Source organism: Saccopteryx bilineata, chromosome 5 (assembly GCF_036850765.1).
Source record: "Saccopteryx bilineata isolate mSacBil1 chromosome 5, mSacBil1_pri_phased_curated, whole genome shotgun sequence".
Taxonomy (NCBI): domain Eukaryota; kingdom Metazoa; phylum Chordata; class Mammalia; order Chiroptera; family Emballonuridae; genus Saccopteryx; species Saccopteryx bilineata.
The window spans coordinates 30,124,498-30,145,535 of NC_089494.1; the positions used below are offsets into that span (position 1 = coordinate 30,124,498).

At 39.4% G+C, this 21,038-nt stretch overlaps 1 protein-coding gene across 2 annotated transcripts in view; it reads right to left on the minus strand.

Annotated features, from left to right (window-relative positions):
- PARD3B (par-3 family cell polarity regulator beta) overlaps nucleotides 1–21,038 on the minus strand; it is a 1,080,223-nt gene that overhangs the window by 470,691 nt on the left and 588,494 nt on the right. For both annotated transcript variants that reach the window (XM_066278755.1, XM_066278754.1), the window contains exons 8-10: nucleotides 19,093–19,457; nucleotides 16,597–16,736; nucleotides 15,355–15,483 (exon numbers count right to left, since the gene is read on the minus strand). In XM_066278755.1, coding sequence (XP_066134852.1) covers nucleotides 15,355–15,483; nucleotides 16,597–16,736; nucleotides 19,093–19,457 — 634 coding nt within the window. The remainder of the gene's footprint in view (nucleotides 1–15,354; nucleotides 15,484–16,596; nucleotides 16,737–19,092; nucleotides 19,458–21,038) is intronic.

The following is a 21,038-nucleotide window of genomic DNA, read 5'->3' on the forward strand; positions in this document are numbered from 1 at the left end:
GAAATTCAGAGAAGATTATTTTGCATTAGGAAGAGACCTAAGAGGCCATTCCTCATTGTATAGATAAGGAACCTCTTTTCCTTATTTACTGTCAAATTACTTTTTCTTTTGATAATTTAATTTTAATATTTATTTGTTTATCACAACCTACACAATCCAAATTCTACTCCCAGTCCCCTGTTCAGGTTGTGTGTGTTGTCAACATAATAGGAAATGTCCAGACCTGTAGAGGCTTTGTATGAGTTTATCCGAGCTAAACTGATGTCAGTACCGGGAAGCCACATCTCCATGGACTGAAAGAATGCTCTGGAGAATGGCAGTTATGCCCCTCATTGTATACATTAGAGAAAAAGGAGAAGACAGAGGAGGGTTACAGGAAACCCACTGGGGTTAGATTAAGGCGGAGAGAAAATGCAAAGCTGGGGAATTTCTGGGGTTCAATAAAAAGTGAAATGGAGAGACACATATTTCTTTCACATTGGTGAGTACAGGATGGTTAATAATGACTATTTATAGCACACAGAGACGGTGTTCTGGGAACAAGATAACAGTGAGGGGTTTTCTGTTCCCTCCTTCTCAGCTGTGCCCTGAGGGGTCTGGAAAAGGAGATTACTCTGACATTTCAAAGGTGATGTTATCTTAGTTGCAAAAGGACAATAAAATGGCTCATGTAAGGTAAAGACTGACCTTTGTCAAAGAAGCTACAGGCCTAGGACAGGACTACCCGTTATGACTGGCTTTCAGTTACAAATTTTTATGTTCAGACCATTGTACTTGGCTACTTTCAGTTCCTGGGTTTGTAAGGTCCACTATGCAGGCCTCCCCTAAGCCTGACAGGTTTAGTATATGGCCCCTTTTTTATCCACAGTGTCTACTATAAAAGAGTAAATCTCTGAATGTGATGGTAGAAGAAAGGGTAAACCGTATCTATCCCTCATCTAGGGATAGAAGTAGTTAGAGTAGGAATAAGAATTTATGTTTAGCAAGAATATCATAGTTAAAAATGCTGTTAAACAACAAAGTAGTGAAACTACATCTTTTGTACAGTATTTGCATCAAGAAAAAACTCAAAATTTTTGTCAAGTCATTAAGAAAGATACAACCCAAGAGGTTAAATGGCTTTTCTAAAACTCAAACATCTAGCGGCAGTGCTCAGGCAATAACCCAAGTCTTATATCCCTGTCCTACACTCATTCTGCTATAGAACAGTGTGCTTTCTTTAAATTTCCTAATCTAATGTGAGAGATTATTGATATCAATAAATTATGCCTCCTGGATGTGACTGCTAATCTTTCCATTTAATCATAGAATCTATCTGCTTCTCCCTTGGATCTTGACTGGCTTTGTGACTTGCTTTGACCAAGAGAATGTGGCAGAAGAGGCTTCTGGTCAAGACGGTGGCATAGGTAAACATTGTGCTTAGCTCCAGAGCATTTTCAGCAGGCACCTGAGCCCTGCTAAAGTAAATCCTGCTCTGTGTGGTCAGCCCCTTCACAATAGCTCCTCCACTGTACTCATGACCAATCCTCACAACCAATTAGCTTAAGGGTTAATCCCTGCCATTGATGTACTAACCCCCCCCAAAAAACAAACAAACAAACAAAAAAACCTATTAAAAGTGATAAAAAAGGACCTCTAACCAAGATTACTCTGTCCAGCAAAGCTATCATTTAGAATCGTAGGACAGATAAACAGCTTTCCAGACATGAAAAAGCTAAAGGAGCTCATCATCACCAAAACAACATAGCAAAAAATGTTAAAGGGACTTCTTTCAGAAAAAGAAAAAAATATAAAGATAAAAGACATTTATAATAAAATAGCAATAACAACATATCTGTCAACTATTACTTTAAATGCAAATGGATTAAATTTTCCAATCTAATGACATAAGGTGGCTGAACAGATAAGAAAACAAAACCTATTCATATAATCCCTACAAGAGACCTACTTCAGATTGAAAGACACATAGACTGAAAGTAAAAGGATGGAAAAAGACATTTCATGCAAAGAGAAACAACAACAGAAAAGCCGAGGTAGAAATATTTATATCAAACAAAAATAGAATTTAAAACAAAGGTTATAATGAAACAAAAAGGACCCATAAATGCCACTTCTGGATATTTATCCAAGGAAACCCCAAACAGTAATTCAAAAAGATATAATGTATCTATATGTTCATTTTAGCATTATTTACAATAGCTAAGATATGGAAGCAATCTAAGTGTGCATCAATAGATGAATAGATAAAGAAATGGTACATATACACAATAAAATATCATTCAGTCATAAGAAAGAATGAAATCTTTTTTTTTACTGAGGCAGAGAGAGGGATAGACAGGGACAGACAGACAGGAACGGAGAGATGAGAAGCATCAATCATTAGTTTTACGTTGCGCATTGCGACACCTTAGTTGTTCGTTGATTCCTTTCTCATATGTGCCTTGACAGTGGGGCTACAGCAAACCCAGTAACCCTTTGCTCGAGCCAGCGACCTTGGGTCCAAGCTGGTGAGTTTGCTCAAACCAGATGAGCCCATGCTCAAGCTGGCGACCTTGGGGTCTCAAACCTGGGTCCTCTGCATTCCAGTCTGATGCTCTATCCACTGCGCCACCGCCTGGTCAGGCTTGACAAAATGAAATCTTGCTATCTACAATAACACAGATGGATCTAGAGGGCGTTATGTGAAGTGAAATAAGTATGATTTGAATTATATGTAGAATCTAAAAAAATAGAAACAAACTCATAGATACAGAGAACATTTTGATGGTCACCACATGGAAGGGGAAATAGGGGAATAGCTGAAAAACAGAAAGGGTTTATAATGTACAAATTGCCAGTTATAAAAACAGTCCCTTGGATGTAAAGTAGAGCGTGAGGAATATAGTCATTAACATTGTAATAACTATGTACGGTGTCAGATGAGTACAAGGGTTATTGGGTAATTACTTTGTAAGTTATATAAATGTCTAATCACTATGTTATACACCTGAAACTAATATAATAGTGTATATCGGCTATAATTGAAAAATAAGAAGTTATTTTAAAGAAGAAGAATGAGCCAGAAGTGACACCGTACAACTGGCAAGGCCAGGCCTAGAGAGCCCTGCACTCATGCTTCTGCTGTCCTGAGACTGTCATGTAAGGAAGCCAGACGGGCCTTCTGGAGGGTAAGAGATCGCGTGAACGAGAGCCAGTGTGCCCTACCCAAGAGCCAGCGCCCACTGACAGCCACATACGGGAGGCCAGCTGCATGAGTAAGTCAGACACAAAACTTATAAACAGACAACCTATGAACACAGACCTTATAAAAGAGGGCATAAAAATAGATCTTAAATTCACAGTTAGTGGCATTTCTATATTATCTCTAGACATGATGCTGTTATGAACTTGCAAATTTTGCTCTTGTGATCATCATATAAGTTGCCAACAATATTAATACTGTAGCTAAAATATTCCTTTCCTCTCTCCTCCCTTTTCCTGGTTTTCTTCCTGTCTTGCTTCATGTTTCTCCACATCCCTAAGGTATTTTCTCTCCTTGCTTTGTTGGCTCTATCTGGAACCCAGACGCGCCTCACAAATGAAATTTTTCATGGTCTTAATAAGGCCCTTATGGAGTTCTCCCTTTTGATAGTGAACTTCTGGTTCACTATTCACCTGTCAGCTTCTTCCTTAAATTTGTGCAACTGTTTCCCTCCTATCAGCTTTCCTCACAGATGACAGACACTATTGCCACATCCTTACTTGGTTTCTCTAACGGCACTTAGCAAAGTGCCCGATTTAATAATGTGAAAATACCCAGTGCATAGCTCAGCATTGAGCACAAATAAACGTTCAACAAGCATTTGATCAACTAACCTGGAAATAGCATCTATTCAGTAAATATTTGTTGAACAATCGGTTCCTATTATCCTCAATGTGCACCCAGAAATAAAGGAACATGGAGACCCAAGAAGACAATTCTCCCGAATGTCAACCTCTCCCTGAGCATCATGGGAGGGAAGCATTTGGTGTTCAGGAGATCAAGGGCAAGCAAGTCACAGGTATGATGTATTGGTCGGGTGTTTCTTTATTTTTCTACTTTTGGGGTTTTTTTTTTTGCTTATGTGTTTCTAGGTATTTTTCCCCTTAAGGTAGAAGTCAAGTCTATAGATGAAATATAGCTGCTGGGATGGAGAGCAAGGGGACAAGCCCTCTCCTGTCTGGCTGAACGTTGTGACTCACCTGCAGGGTGTCAAGGCCCACAGTTCCATAATCCAAAAGCTGTGGGCTCCAATACACGGTGGGGCAAAAGTAGGTTTACAGTTGGTCATATAGAAAATGATATAATAATTAATATATAATAATTCAAGAATAAACTGTGTTTTGTGTACTCACAACTGCAAACTGACATCTGCCCCAGTCTGTACATAGGCAGTAATGACTCACAGAGGCTTTGTTGTTCTTGGAGACTTTTTTCCCCCCATTCTACTACCATCTTCATCTACCCTGTGGCATTTTAACGTAATTTAATGTACTATTACCTTCCTCTTCAGCACCATCTGACATCTTAATGTAATGTAGAAATAAATATAGCCTGCAATTGACAAATACCATACTGAATGTTATTTGCTTCTAGAAAGGCAGGATGATAGGTCAGATGCAAAAAAATAAAAGGGGATAAGAAGGAAGAGGAAAAAAAGAGAAAATATAAGAAAACTGAAACAGCATTTCAAGCTGTTCAACAATGCTTGCTTAAATGCAAAGCCTCTAAGAAAGGCAAAGGATTAATTATGGAAAGACTAGTGATAAAAGTCCTTCATAGAACTCAATAAGTAGTCAGGAAACATAATTGGACTCGTTTGTAATTGAATATTCTGCCATTGGGGCGGATTTACAGAAGGGTAAACTTAAAGAGATATAACAATATTAAATGTTCTTTTGTCTTTTTAACCATGGTGATCAAACATTCTTTATTTAAAAGAGAACCGGAACTGTGGTGGGGCTTCATTTAGGCAGCAACAGGAATTGGATATTATGTGATTTGTACTTGGACATCTTAATTTAAATGATTATAATATCTTAAAGAAAAAAAATGAATCTTATTTCCTTCCACGTTTTATTATATCTGACAAGTTCAGTAAAAGGGCACCTATTTACTGGTGCATTATGCGTCATATGTTCTGCACATTCATTAAAAATAATGAGAACATATTTAAAAGTCATTGCTCAGAGAATCTTTGGGGACAGAGCATGGGAAGAGGTAAGTGGCAACAGATTGTTATTTAAGTGTCTATCTCTGTTTTATCAGCCCTTAAGGAAGAAAAGAAAGTAGCAGTTGTAAACTGATATTCTTTTGATAAAGATCACAGATATTCCTGAAAAACAGGCAGAGGAAACATGTTCAAATCTCTAAGTCTACTTTCAAAAGCCAAGGGACTGTAGTGGCAGTTTCACAAGTAGGGTATTTACTCTGATAACAGCTGGAGAAGTCAACCGCAATCAATTAGGGTAGTACATTTTCCCCCCTTATTCTTTACACATCCTTTTACAGAAAATGTACCTGAACAAATGGACATATTGCAAGGGTCGAGGTAATTAAGCAACAAGGTCTTCCCCCGAGTTTTGTAACCACCATCTTATCCAGCTGCTCAGTATCAACAGCTGGCATGAATTACTGGTAACATTTGGCTTAATGGATACTAAGAAGGACAGAGTTTTGTCGATGGTCACAATATTAATTTTTCTGAGCTGTTTAAACATATATATTCACAAACTGCCCTTTTTTTTTAGCCCACAAAAGCCCAATTGTGGCCACAGTGACCACTAGTAAGACATATTTCCGTGCCATGAGAGCACAGCTAAGTCTCCTGGCTCCTCATCCTTAACTTCGCAAGAGAATGTAATTAGGCCCCAATCCTCTGAAATGTCATGAGAGCTTCTTTTCAGCATAGAAAACGCCTCCTTCCACCACCTTCCACTCTCCAACAAAACCAGTCTTGTGATAAAGGCCATTAAGTATTTTCACTCTGACACCTGGAAGCCATACAACCAGGCAAAACGGCCAGCACTTCCTCCATCTGTTTTAATAATGCTGAACCAGAGCATTTATCATCATCTATTTTGCCAAGACTAGATTTTGCTGACAAGGGTTCAGTAAAATTCTTTCAGGTATAAGTACTTCCCAGGGAGTAGCAAATGACTATTAATCCCTCAGCCTTGTGGGTTATTGAACGCGTTCAAAAAACTGGCAGAGATCGAGGACCCAGAGTCTCGTGCACAGCACAAGCGAGAGAAGGGATGAAGTTTATCTCCGTGAGGTGGAAGTCTTACTTAAAAAATGTTCCTGATTTTGACAACGATGTAAATTCTGAAAAGGGCCAATATCTCAGTGCCCTGTTTTGCTATCTAAAAAACAAAGAAACAAACAAACAAAATGAGATAAGTGGGAATACCTCAGCATTGTTGCTTTGTGAGAGTCAACGAAGATCACTTTCTTAGGAGTTTTAAAATCTTTGTCATGAGCTCAACCACAGCATATGGGGGGATGGGAGGACACGGTCCATGTCAGAGGCCAGTGGGGCATTTCTTACCCTCTAGCATCCCACGTTGGAGATAAAGGGGAAGGGAGAAGGGAAACTGGTATAACTGCAAATGAATACCAATAACCCAATTTCTTAAGCTGTCCTGGGAATACCTTCCTTTGGTAAGTGTCTACATCTACAAGTAACAAGGTGGCAACCTAACAAATTTTGAGCACAATCAAACTGAGTGTGAAAACTTTAAAGCACAATTGAGTTGGGCCTGAAAAAGTCAAGTACAATTGAGTTTGCCTAAATGAATCAGGTGTAATTGAGTTGAGGAATTGGATTGTGCTCAGCACTGGCCCATGGCCAAAATGAGGGGCATGTGGCCAAAGAGACGCAGGGCTTAAATTTTTCACAGAATATTTTTCACAGAGCAAAAACTGTTTGCAGGATAGAAAAAGTTGAAAATTTGATTACTGCAGCTAGTCAATTATAGTCACTCAGTTACCCTATTGTCCATACGCTGTTTATAATGCAACCACTATTCCAAAGGTTCTCAACCTTGAGTGAGCCTCAGAACTATCTGCAAGGCTTGTTAAAACACCTCTTTGAGCCCCACCTCTAGATTTTCAAGTTCTCTGATATGGAGGGAGCCTGAGAATGTGCATGTGTATCAAGTTCCCAGGTGACACCACATGGCTGGCCTAAAAGGACACTTTGAGAACCACTGTTCTAACAAGTTATTATAGCAAAGATTGAAGTATCTAAAAAAATACTTTTAACATTTTAAAAATACCTCCAATATATTTTTTTAAATAAAAGGTAATACTTTCCAACATCTTTACAAGTAAACTGCACTAGATTATGCAAATGCCCTGATGATAATTTAAACGATAGTTTAATTTAGGTATAAATTGTCATCTACATTCAATCCTAACTATCCCTACCCTTTCTGTTTTGTGTAGCTGTAATTAAAGATTGCAATGCCCTGAAATCTGAGGAAACCTCTGTCTATTTTTTATTTGGTTTAAAACAAGTATAGCAGAATAGATAATGCATTAGATAAAGATTAGGAATGGATTAGGGGTAATAGCTCCATTAGCAATATCTTTTTTTAGGCTTCTACGTCATCTGCTTTGATAATGCAAACCTTTCATTTCTTCAGTCAACAAATATTTACTGAGCACATAGTGTGCACCAGGCACAGGGAATAACACGAGCTAACATTATTTGAGATTTATCATGTGCTAGCATCTATGCTCAGCTAATTCTCACATATTACATGCTGTTATCAGCACTTGACAGGTAAGGAAACGGAGGCATTGAGAGACTGAATAGGATAGGAAAGCAGGGATTCACATTCAGGCTACCCGACTCCCAAATCCAGCTCTTAATCATTATTTCTCTACAGTGCTGAAGGTCTAATGCAGCAATTTGAACAATATGGATCAGGGGCACAGGTAAAGGGCAGACTGAATACAAATGGGAAATGAAGTGGGCTCCATAACTGACACGGGGGCTCTAAGAAAGCTCTGCTCAAGGAAGGGACCTGTAAGCAGATATCTTACGGAGCTGTGACGTGAAGGGGAAGGCAGGGGTGTCCTAGACAGGGGAAGGCTCATAGCAAATACCTGGCAAGGAGAGGGGCCCTCAGATCATCTTAAACAGGCAAAAAGAGCTTGGAATGGCTAGAAAGTAGGGAGAAGGAATAAGTGCTGATGATCACAGGCCCATAGACCAGCTTGGGATCCATGAAAGAAAGACAATTCTAGGACAAAATAATTGTTCTCTCCTCCAAACCAACCCATACATCTTTTAATGCTGTCCCTAGACACCCAAACTCAAAACTTTAGAATTACTGATATTTCCTACTCCATCACCCTGACATCTATCAGATGCCCAAACTAAAGTATTCTACTTTTTTCTCTCTTTTAGTTACCAGTGAGTGGGCAACCCTAAGTGTACACTTAATATTCATCATTCAGATGAGCAATGATGATAACAGTAACATTTGTTGAATCCCATTCTGCCCCCTATTCTAAGTCATTTACATACATCTCATTTAATGCGAGCCGTCTCTTAGGCAGACAATAACCTGGTCCTCATGTGAAGGATGAGAAAGGGAGGCTCAGGGAGGTAACGTACTCAAGGCCATTCGTCCAATCAGTCATAGAGCCAGGAGTCGTAGAGCCAGGATTCAACTCACATCTGATTGATCCCAGAATCTAAGCTTCTAACTACTACATTTTAGTGAATCACAGTAAGCTCATAGCAGGTATCCTAACATCACTTTGCTCCTTTCAATTTATTCCAAATAGCACAACTTCTCATGTTAGCCCCTTGCTCAGTAATCTGAGAAGTTGGTCTACCCACAATCTCCTTGATGCATTTTAAATTTTCTAATCCCTCTTTCTAACTTGAGAACTCTACTTCCCACCCCCACCTCCAGCAGCTTTTCATTTTAAAATTATATTCAATCATCAAAACCCTTCTTAAAGTCTGTTGTATTTTCGAAATTTTTCTTCGTTCCCAACTTTGAATCACTGTAACACTTTATTTGCATGATTTCCTCAAGTCATCATTTTTCTTTTCTTTATGGGCTAGAAGCTCCCCTTGGACGGAAACACATCTTACTCACCTCTGGAGTTCATGTTGCAGAGCCCTGACTAGGATTGAATACAAATTGGTTGAATAAAAATACAGTAAAAAAAAAAAAAAGAAAAAAGAAAAGGGAATTCTTGCAGGGAAAAGCAGAAATGGAGACTATATCTCAGCATGGACTCCATCGTGTCACCACCACTGTGTTACTTGGAGAATCCATAAAATACAGCACCGCATTTCAGTTTTTGCATAATAATTTAAATTTCAAAACCTAACTCAGGCACTTTGGTTATTGTAGAAAAATCGTTCTGAAATCATTCTTCAATTTCTGCTACTTATCCACAATAACTGCTATAATATTAACTCTTCCTTAAGTACCTTGGTTAATTAAGCATGGAATCATTTGAATCAAATAGCCAAAGGGAATAAAATAATATATCAATTAAATGAGGATCGTCTCAAATTTCAAACAAAAATTCTTGCGTGATGTATGATGTTAAATAATTTGACATCTGAAGATGTGAATTTTTCACTTAAGAAGACAGAGAAAACCGGGAAAGAGTTGGAGCCACCTGTCACTGGCTAAGGGAGTCACAGGGACTGGTAAGTAAGGCAGTGTTGAAGAACACTAAGCACAGAAACTATTAAGGGAGTCTACACACATGTGTGCATCATTATTTTTTCTCAGCAAGAGCAATATTCCTACGTGAAGGTCAAATCAGCACGACAAACGTGGCTAACTTCCGGATCTCAATCATGCCAGGCAGGAGTGACTTGCTTCTTTGAAATATAGTTAATCCCACTTGCTGAGGCCATCACTTAATAGCAGGCAAACTTGGCAGGTAGAAATTATAAATGCATTTGAAATTTTCTCAGCTGGTTGTCCTCACCAGAGATTGCTGTGATTTTTCAGGATAATTTAAAGATAAGGCAGTAGGTCAAAATATGAAACATTAAAGGGGTTAACAAAGAAATAGCAAAAATAGTCCTTTCTCTTCAATAAATGAAAGAAGGCATGTGCACACATGCACACATATGTGCACACTCATGACACATAACACGATGTCGCCCGCTCACTGAAGCTCTTAATAAATAAGGCATAAAATAGATAAATAACCATCAGTTTTTCAGGATCTTTCCTTAACAGAAAGATAGCTTCATCCGACACTTTGCACTAAACACATTTTTTTTTTTCAGGAGCCAGGGATGGAAAAGAGCTTACAGACCCTAGCCTCTCACAGAACAGACCAAACAAACCACGGCTGGGCAGCTCAGTTTTCATTCCTAGTGCAGACGCGGCCCCAGCCGTTTCACCCTCCGACTCTGTTACCACCACTAAGCTCAAAGTTCCTTCTGCAATCATGTCCCTCGTGCAAACACCTCTTTAATAAACTCTCACCCAGTCAGGGGGTGGGCAGATCGAAGGATCTTCCAGACTGGGATTCTGCAAAGATTACTTCGGAAGCACAGTTTTTTTTTTTAGTAATGATACTAGAAAGAGCTAAATTGTTGTGATGCTATTACATAAATTCCTTATTTGACTTTCAGCCCAGCTTGCCGCAAATGGAAAGAAGGCTGGCTAAAGGTGCTGCTAAATTTGTGACAGTATCCATTTGCTCCGGAAGGAGGACATGGTTCAGAAAACATAAGAATTCAGTACACTTCTCCTATGTGGCAGGCAGGAGAAATGACCAGGAAATGGATGTGAGGGCCTCTGGAACGACAGAGGGTCACATCCGAGAGGCCATCCTCTATTGGGGCTTCCTGTAGAACTGCTGACCACATGCTCCCTAGGCTGCGAGTGTTAAGACTTTACAATAAGCTAGTGATAGCAAGGAAGTAAGGAAGATTTAACTGTCAGAATACAGGCAGGGCTGTGCTGTTAAAAGTGGCGAAGAGCTTATGAAATAGCAAGGCTTAACAAAAGGGAGAGGACAGTTTCTCAGAAAAGAAAAACAATAAGCACAGTTTGTTGTCTTCAAAGGAGATAGAACAAGACAAAAGCAGGAAGTGCTGTCCTTCCTTCATCCTGCCGGATTTTCAATGGAAAGTCAAGTGTGCGCATCAATCACAATAAGGGAGACGAGACCTAAGTGATACCATCTTCCGTGGGTTTTGTTGTTGGTTTTTTTTTTTTTTTTTTGGTATTTTTTGGAAGAAAACTACAAAGGTATATCATGTAGCACACTGTTCTTCATTCTGCTCTTTCAAATAGCTTGGTGCATGCCACACTATGAAGTAATTCCCCTGAAATACTCCTGTGCATGCCAAGCATGACCTCTCTTTAAACTTGCTGTGTGGTTCATGCTACTTAGCACTCCAGGCCGGCATTTGGGCTGGAAAGAGAATTACTCCGTATTTCTCCAAAACAAAGATTCTGGGTCCACATGACTTAGGTGCTTGTTAGCCTCAAAGGCTCTTGCTTTGCTGTGGCTTCAAAGAATATTCCACATACTTGGATAGTTAGAAGTCAAATATTTTTTAAAGAGTCTAGACGATTTGCCAGGGAATTCTATGAGAAAGGATACTAACCATATGCCCTCCAAACTTTGTAGAAAACTAAAAACAATGAGAACAAATAATTTATTTGCACTCAATCTCATCACTGTACAATTAATTTAATATGTCCTTTGGTGGGCTCAGCCTATGATGTCACTTTCTGGGACAGAAATCAAATTTTGCTAAATTCTATTAAATGAAAGTAAAATAATATATACAGGCTGTCCTGAATTATGGACTTGGTTGGTCATAAAAATTATTTGCAATTCAGTATTTTGGATACCAAAATACATTTTAAAAATAATCAAAAAGAAAACAATGTTTGAAAGAGTGGGTAATCCCAGGCAAAACTGCATACATTTATTTACCCCATAATGAATCTACAGTAGAATATTATGTTTAGAGTACTACAGAAGTGCTAATGTACTAGAAGAAATAATTATAGGCAGCATGCATTGACAACTTACAATTGGCCATGAACTAGGCTAAAAGTTCTGCATATATTATCTCTTTTAATCTTCACAACACTCTCACGATACAGATGCGCCTCAGAATGATACTGTAACCTGCTCTAGATCACACAGGAAGTGGTAGATACAGAAGTTGAGCACAGGGACTTGAACTCCAGACATGATATTACATGCTAAGTAATAGACTTCTAGTTCCTGTTCCCTGTGGAACCTCAGGCAGGTTGTCTTCTCAACTGCAAAATTATAGTTGGACTCACAGATTCTTCCAGATCCTGTTTTTTTTTTTAATATTTTTATTGATTGATTTTAGAGAGAGAGAGAGGAGGGGAAAGAGAGAGAGAGAGAGAGAGAGAGAGAGAGAGAGAGAGACAAGAACATCGATCTATTCCTGCATGTGCCCTGACTGGGGATCAAACTGGTGGACCCGTGAGCTTCAGGAGGATGCTCCCACCAACTGAGCTATCCGGCAAGGGATCCAGGTCCCTTTAGTCTGAAAAGCCTAGTGTTCCATTTGCTAAATTCCACATGTAGTTGCCTTTGATTGAAAATGTATTCAGATTTTCAACTTGCAATAAGATTAATACCCTTTTCCTCCTTACCTGGGGGAGGGGAAGAACTTCTAAGAAGGATTGAGCAGTAGAGATGGGAATGCTAGAGAACATATGCAGAAGGGTATACAGAACTGTGTGTGAGACAGAGGCACTGAGGGTTTGAGCTTCCAGGTGGAGCTCTGTCATTAGTGTCTTTTGCATGGATAGGGGCCAATAAGGAGGCCTCTCTTTCTATATAGGGTTTTACTCCTTCCATGGCCATAGTTCAACAGAATACACAGTTAAAACTTCTTTCCTTGTTCTCCTTTCCCTGAGACAAGTACTACCTAATCCCATCGGGGCTTTCTAAGAGTTTTTATCTCCGGTAACCAAAGAAATAGATAAAAAGTGAAAGGGCTTCCTGCTATATATACACGTGCTGCTTCCTTTTCTTATTCTCTTCCCTTTGATTTTTGTAGCAAAAGACTAAGGTGTTTGAATAAATAAGGACTTAAAAGGAAAGTCCATCTAGATATTAGAGAAAAATCTAGACTCCAAGTTTCTGCAGCATTTCTTTTTAGGAAAAGTAAGGAACTTCAGTGAGGGGATGAACTTGGAATTCAAGCTTCTGCCTTCCAAAATGCTGGGATATAGAGAGTCTGTTGGAGGAAAGGAGGCGGGAGTACACTCTTTATGGTCTATATTACTGACCCATCTTCCTTTCCCTCTTTGACAACAGGGCAAAGGGGGAAATGTAGAAGATAATGGCAAAGAGAAGGGATAATTGAATGAAAACTCCATGTTACATAAACAAGGAGGAAAGGGGTTTTCTGGCGATGCTCTGCCCACCAGGGGGCGATGCTCTGCCCCTCCAGGGTGTCGCTCTGTTGTGACCAGAGCCACTCTAGCACCTGGGGCAGAGGCCAAGGAGCCATCCCCAGCGTCCGGGCCATCTTTGCTCCAACGGAGCCTCGCTGAGGGAGGGGAAGAGAGAGACAGAGAGGAAGGAGAGGGGGAGGGGTGGAGAAGCAGATGGGCGCTTCTCCTGTGTGCCCTGGCCGGGAATCAAACCTGGGACTTCTGCACGCCAGGCCGACGCTCTACCACTGAGCCAACCAGCCAGGGCCGGAAAGGGGTTTTCTTGGCTAGTAATAATTAGTATTAATATACAAGAGGTGATTCAGCAAGGCTGTGTATTCAAACATGAATGTAAATACATGTAATGGAATATTAGGCTCTGAGTAGATATCTTAAAGGCTATTGAGTCTTACCATCTATGAAATGGAAATTTTTTTCTTAGAGCACCTTAGGCAGATGGTTAGGCAAGTCTGTTTCAATATTCTAAACAGCCCTTACCTTCTTGCACAGTTCCAGCAGTTAGCAAGTTCTTGGAACATTATCCCTTCCAACTACGCATTCTGGTACAAGCTCAAGAACGGCAGAAAGTGAGTCTCATTTTTGTATCCCTAGAACTCCAATTTAGTTCACAGCAGATGCTCAATAAATTGTTAGATTACTACACAAGTGAATTAATGGATATAAACTATCTGGAAAAAGGTTAAGTCTACTTTCTAATCCATACAATAACTCTTTACATCTCTGATAACAATTATCATGTGTCCTTAACTTTCGCTTTCTCAGGCTAAACAGTCTCAGTTTTCTCAACTAATTCTCTCTTTTTTGAGGATCTAATTCAGGGAGCCTATTATATTAGCCATATGGACCTTTGTCATTTTTTATGTAGATTCAAAGGAAATAAAATAAAAACCAAAATATAATAAAAGAGTCCTCTTATCACATCTATCCCTCTTTGTTATTAACCATAAAAGCCCTTGGAGGATTCTATAGCCTTTCAAAATACTTCAATAATGAGATAAATAATGTGTTCATTGAAAAATATGAGAAAATGAAATTCCCTCATAATCCCAACTGTTCATGTTATATCTCCTTTCAGTTCCTTTACTTAAAGGCTTTAAAAAATAATTTGATCATACAGCACATATAATTTTATACCCTACTCTTTTACTTAACAATATACTATGAAAATTTCCTCACGTTATTATCAATTTTTCACAGAGACCATTTAAAATACTTACATTTCATTAGAGAGCTATCCAGTTATTTATCCAACCAATACCTAAAGGCTGGGAAGCACCCAATATATCACTACAATAAATAGGACTTTAGGAAAAATATACAAGAACTTTCTTCCACCTCTCTGCTGCTCAGTTTAGAACAGATTACTAGATGTGTAGTTACCTGCTTGAAGATTAAACATTCTTAATAAGACTTTGAAATACTCTTCCTCAAGATACCTTTCCCAGTCCTGAAAATGGGTTAAATTCCCTTCTTATCTGCTTCTATAGCACTGAGCAATCCTCGTCCATCATCTCCATCACCATTTTGAGTATTTGTTTATATTTTTATTTCCTTTTAGACTGCAAACTGCTGAGAAATGGGGCCACAATCATTTTTGCTAATTACGTTTTGCATAGCACATATTCAATGCATACTTTAGTCAGTTGAATATTGTTAAATTACTTCCTTAAATGGGTCATCAATTTTGTACACTAGAAGGACTCTTTGCATATATCCAACTCATGGCATCAACATTCTAAAATGGTGGCACCCCAAGTCAAGCATAAGACTTTTGGTGTGATTTAAATTGTTACAAAATGTTGCCTGTGACACGGAACTCATCTTTCAGCTATTAGGAATTCACTGAACGGATTAGGCTCTATCTGAACATACCAACTCTCGGGGCAGAAAAGTTCCTTCTGGGCGGGCGATGACCAGAGATGCCGTCTCCCCCTGCTTGGTGCTCCTCAGCATGGCCACGAGCTCTTCCTGAGTTCGTCCAGTGACATCCCTGCCATTGACCTAATGAATACAATCACAGAAACAACTACGATGACAACCTTTGCCATCTCCTTTTGCCCTAATTGGTTTTTGAAAGTAAGCAGCAAATGGGCTCCCCATGACCAATGAAGATCTGAAATAATGAAGGGTAAACAGAAGGGCCCAAACCAACCATGTTATAAATAACAGTGACACAACAACCATCATTAATTATCGTGCTGCAGAGTCTCAGACAGTCAGTAATTAATATGAGCAGTTTCTCCTAAGACTTCACATTCTTACGAGGAGAAAAATCAAGCTGAAAGACACCAGAGAATGATTCCTTAAATAGAAAGAAAGTGTATTTCCAATGCTTAACGGGCACCATTTTCTGCTTAATACAAGAAGCCAAAATGGACTATTATCCCATGGTAAGTTCCTCTGCAAATAGGAGTCTTTTGTTACCATTCTACAATATCCTCCACATTTAGAAATTTATAATCATCAGGTAATCAGAGGTTATTGGGATTCCTCGTTTGCGGCTCTGTTGAGCCATTCGGCACATCTTCTGTCCTGGGCTGGACCTGCTCACGGGGCTGCTTCCGTGCCGTGGGAAAGTTAAATGGAGCCAGGCTGTTTCAGTGGAGAGGATCTCTTGAAAGGTAAGCTGACAATATGTATTTCGCCAAAGAGATGATGTTATCAAACCAACGTAAATGAAGGGGGGGAGCCTCTTGCACTGGGTCATTCCAAATACTCCTCCATACACATAGATCAACCTCAGACAGGTTGCCCCATTCGTGAGAGGAGTTTAAAGAAATTGTTACCAGGGCTTGGGTGTAACTTTGAAATTCTTACCCCTAATTAGAGGAACTGTTAGATTTTATCCAAATTCCCCAGTGACCCTAAGAAGTAAAAAGAAGAAAAGGAAGATAGGAAAATGTTTTCAGTGTTGCTTGTCCCCAAATCACTGACCTTACTGGGGACTGACAAAGTTAGACTGCTTATTAACTAGTTTTATAATTAAAGACCTTATTTTGTCTTTAGTTATAATTTTCAATATATGATATTAAAATATAATATTAATATATATGTTTATATACTTATTTAAACACCAAGAAATATTTTATTGAAGGCATTAATTCCAATTCTTACCTCCAAAATTCTGTCCCCTGATTGCAGGCGGCCATCCTTTATTGCTGCTCCCTTTGGTAAAATGTTTTTAACAAAAATGGGACCAGGACCATGTATGGAAGAGTCTCTGGTCACCACAGTGAAGCCAAGTCCTTCAGGGCCTAGTTAGTGGATAAGACCAGGAAAATGCATGGTTACCTTTAAGCAGGAATAATTTTATATGTAATCTCACAGTAAAATCTATCTAATTTAGGCTAATGTAAAATGAGTAAAATATTTACATTCCAGCAAATGTTTTAAATATGCTTCAGTTGTTCTGGTTTCAAATACTGATTGTAGTTCCTGATAGGCTATGATACTATCAAAGTGAATTTAGGGCCAAATGCACACGTGTAACATTTCTGTTCCTTAAGGTCCTAGAAGAAATGCCACGTGTTACCCATACACCGGGGAGACTGGTTTCTCAGTAAACCGTAAGGACTGAAAGGCTGTCTGACACGAGTTGCGCCCAGCTCTCAATCAGCTCGCTAACTCGTGCCACCCTCTCCCCCAGCTGTGTCTCCTGTGTGCTGCACCCCAATGTGCTGTCGATCACTCTTGTGGCTCCTGTCCTGTTCTCTTGCATCTCCAAGCTTTCTCTGTAAACACGTTTTGTTTTTCACTCTATCTAAAAGTATGCTCATATTTCTCTACCCTACAGAATCCTTAATTCAAGCTACTGCTTCGTCAGTCTTCTATTACCAATGGCCTACCGGTGAGCATATCTAATCATTCCTCCTGTTCTTGATTTTTCCCCTTCTCCAGTTTTGACCTCAGCAATCATTTTCTGAAATTAACTCCCCTCTTAGCAGAGTTTTTATTATCTGATTATCATCCTACCTTTCCGATCCTATCTGTCATTATTGCTCTTATCCACCATTCTCCCACAGTAACAAGGGTTTCCCCACGGATCTGTCCTGGAACAATTTTTCCTCTTGACTCTCTGCTTTGTCTAGCTCCTGTCTCAAATAACCACCTAAATGTCATTGTTTGGCCTTAATCTCTCTGGTGTCAGCTTCCTAGACATCATCATGCACACACTGCTCACCAGATTTTCAAACTTGACTGCAAACCCCTTCTCTGATCCAGATCCTGACCCTTTCAAGTATACTCATCTACATACAATTCTAATTTCTAACAATGGCATCTTCATTGTGCAAGCTATTCTGGCTGAAACCCTCAGCAATAACTGAAGTTCCTCTCTCTCTTCCCTCCTACATCTAGTCTACTACCACGGCATAAATGTTCTGTCGAGACACATGCCATGCACCCTTTACTGAGGCTTTGTTGTTGGGTCACTTCTTCAGTATATTTGTTTGCTGTCAGATTAATCTTCTCAAAGTACAGCTATGTTGTCACATTCTTTATTTTTGCATTCAAGGCTTTCTGGTGAATTTTTAAGGTCACATTCTGCTTTTGATTCATCTTTCCTTAAAGTACTCAATCCTGTATCTATACATAGTAGGATAATTTGTATTAAAAACACAAATTATGCCTTTATATAAAAAGCCTAATTGCTAAGCACACTTAGGAGGAAGAGTTTTGCCTCCATGTCAATGCATTTTATTCTTAGTATAGAATTCTTATAGGTGGATAAAATTTTGACCAGAGGGTGTTTCAGAATAATCTCTATTAAAGGTACATGTTATTTGCTTTTTTTGATATATGTTAATAAGTTTTCTAAAATTAACCTATAACTATTTGATTATTAATTCAAACAAGAATCTATGAGATATTCCTTTTGAATTGAGTCTTGAAAATCACATAGGATTGCAGAAGGCTGCAGCGAGGGAATGGAAGTGACAAAATAAACAAAGATATGGGAATACACGAATGCTTGGGTGTGTATGATAATTTGGTATAAATCTGAATGTACACACATAATCTAGTCTCACTGCGCTGCATTTGAAATGAATAGAAAGATTGAAAAGATGAAAAGGTTATACATATATAATATACATGAAATTATGTATGTTTTAAAAGTTATTTGCAATGCTGAATTAGTGAAATTACCAATTATTAGATATTTGCATTCTGACAAATAATTTTTTATTTTTTTTTTGCTGCTCCAAAACAACCTTAGAGAACCAGACACAATGTGCTTTTTGAGGTTGGCCTAAATCATGTTTCAAAAAGCACTAATCTTGCTCAAAACTGGGACAACTGAATTTTAGTGTCTATTTAGTATTAAGTTGTGATACAGTATTGCTCTGTTTCTATTGAGTTTGCAATGACTCTTTCCATTCCCTAACATGTCTTTGTTATTTCCTTGTTTCAAATAATCTACACTCTCCAGAAGAAAAGATTAATAAGAAAGTACTACAATTTCAAGAAATTTGTTACCTACGTATACACTTAAACCTATTCTTTGATACAATTAAATGAAGGGAGAATTAACGAAATTAGCCTTAATGCATTTCTCTTCACCAGTTTTACATTACAATAATAGAATGCTATTAAGCATAATTTAATAATTACCTTTCTTAAGGTCAATCTTAATTTTCTTCGCATTCTTCTTGCTGCCGAACCCCATGAGAGGGGAGAGTGAGGGAGAGGATGGCTTTCTGCCTATTCTTGGTACTCGGGGGCTCTTGCTCTGTGGCAGGGAAGTTGATGCATCTTCTTCAGGACTGCTAGTTCCTGCGAGATTCACTGTCTTTGTTCCCGGTTTTCCATGGACAGAAGGCGGTGGCTTTGTTCTCAAAACACTGTTACCATCACTGTTACCAAAGATGTTAAGGGGTCCAATGACCGATTTTTCATACTGTTCTCGGTTTTGAGGAGGCAGCACATGGAGGAGCACGCACGGAGCTCTCATTGCCTGACGGAAGACGTCCTGCGCCCTTGAAAGAGAGTTGGTAAACGTCTGAGGATGCCCCGTGCTAGCATGCCGCCTTCTCAAGCACCCCAGCGTCGTGGCGCTGGGAGGCGCACAGCAGCGTAGGTAGAGGAGATACAGTCACTGCTGCGACCAGCTTGACTTGGCCAACTGAATACTAGGAACCACTGAGGTGCTGCCCGTGAGGTGTCCTGTGCTAGGCTACACATGCACCAGTCTCTCAATCTTCTTAACAACCATCTTAGATTAGTAAAATTAGCTCTCATTTTGCAAAAATGAAAAAAAAATATGTGGCTCTGAGAGATGAAGTAACTTGTTCAACAAACCACAGCTTTTAAGTATTTCTATCTGTATCCCGATTGATTACTGAAGTAAATATAAGTAGAAACGAGCTTCAATTTTAGATGGAAAAAAAAATCATTTTGTGTATTGGTCAGATTTTCAGTTAATTTCCTTTGAGGACTTCATTCTAAAGTACAGGTCTTCTCTAACATGAGTTGTGTCCCCAAAGTTCAGTTTTAACACGTATATCTCCTCACAGAGATATTTGCGAGGTATGTTGGCAGTGCCGGAAGTCATGGCGGGTTGTTAATCCCACAAGCACCCTCCCGGTTATTCTGGTTATCTATTACAGACTACCTGTGTTTTTTACTTTTTTGTCTTAGCACTTTGTGTTTTCCCTCAAATTCCCTATTCCTTTCTCTCTCCTCTTCCTTTTGCCTTATGAAGAGGTAAAGAGGCCTCTCCCAGCCTTTCTCGCCAGCGAGACGCAAGTGAAAGGAGGGAGAAAAGCTGGATTGTCTGGGAGGCAGAAACTTTTCTGTCCTCCAGTTTTTGTTTCCTATTTCTGGAAACTCAGAAGTGACGGAGGGAGTCCCAGCAGCCGCCTTGTGACCAGGACACGAGTTAAAGGTGGCAGCCATGCAAAAGGAACAGCAAGCGGAACAATGGCGGGTGCCAATACCCTGCTAATGGTGGCACTGCCTCTCCAGCTCTGGACTGCCACCTCCACACTTTCTGTCCTTAGAAAAAATACATTTTAATCTTGTTTGAGCTACTTTTACTTCATGTCTCTGTTACTCGTAGCCACACCACATAGTAATTAATCAAAATTCCAAATGGAGTCCACGCCCCCCTAGCTCTTACTGAAGTGCTCCCTTGCCCCCAGCTTTACTGAAGTGCTTACTTGCCCCTAGCTCTTACTGAAGAGCTTCCTTGCCCACATGGTTCGTGGAGGAGGGAGAGGACTTCAGATTACAACACAACTCCTCCGGTCAGTTCCCTGACCAGAAGTCAGTTTCTACTCTTTACAAACTCCATACTGAATTTTTATGAGCCTCAATTTCTGCCTTATAAAATAGGGACAATACTGTCTGCCTTACACGTTTATCAAGTCCTTGTAAAGGCACCGTGGTATATAAAGAATATCATTATTAATAATGACTACAAGCTTATCTATTATTCAGTATTTTCAGAAATAGACTATTAGGCTTCATTTTCTTTCACAATTAAGCAGCCAGTGCCCACTGCTCCACAACACACAACTCCTCCCCTACCCCCACACACTACATTGACAACTAATGGC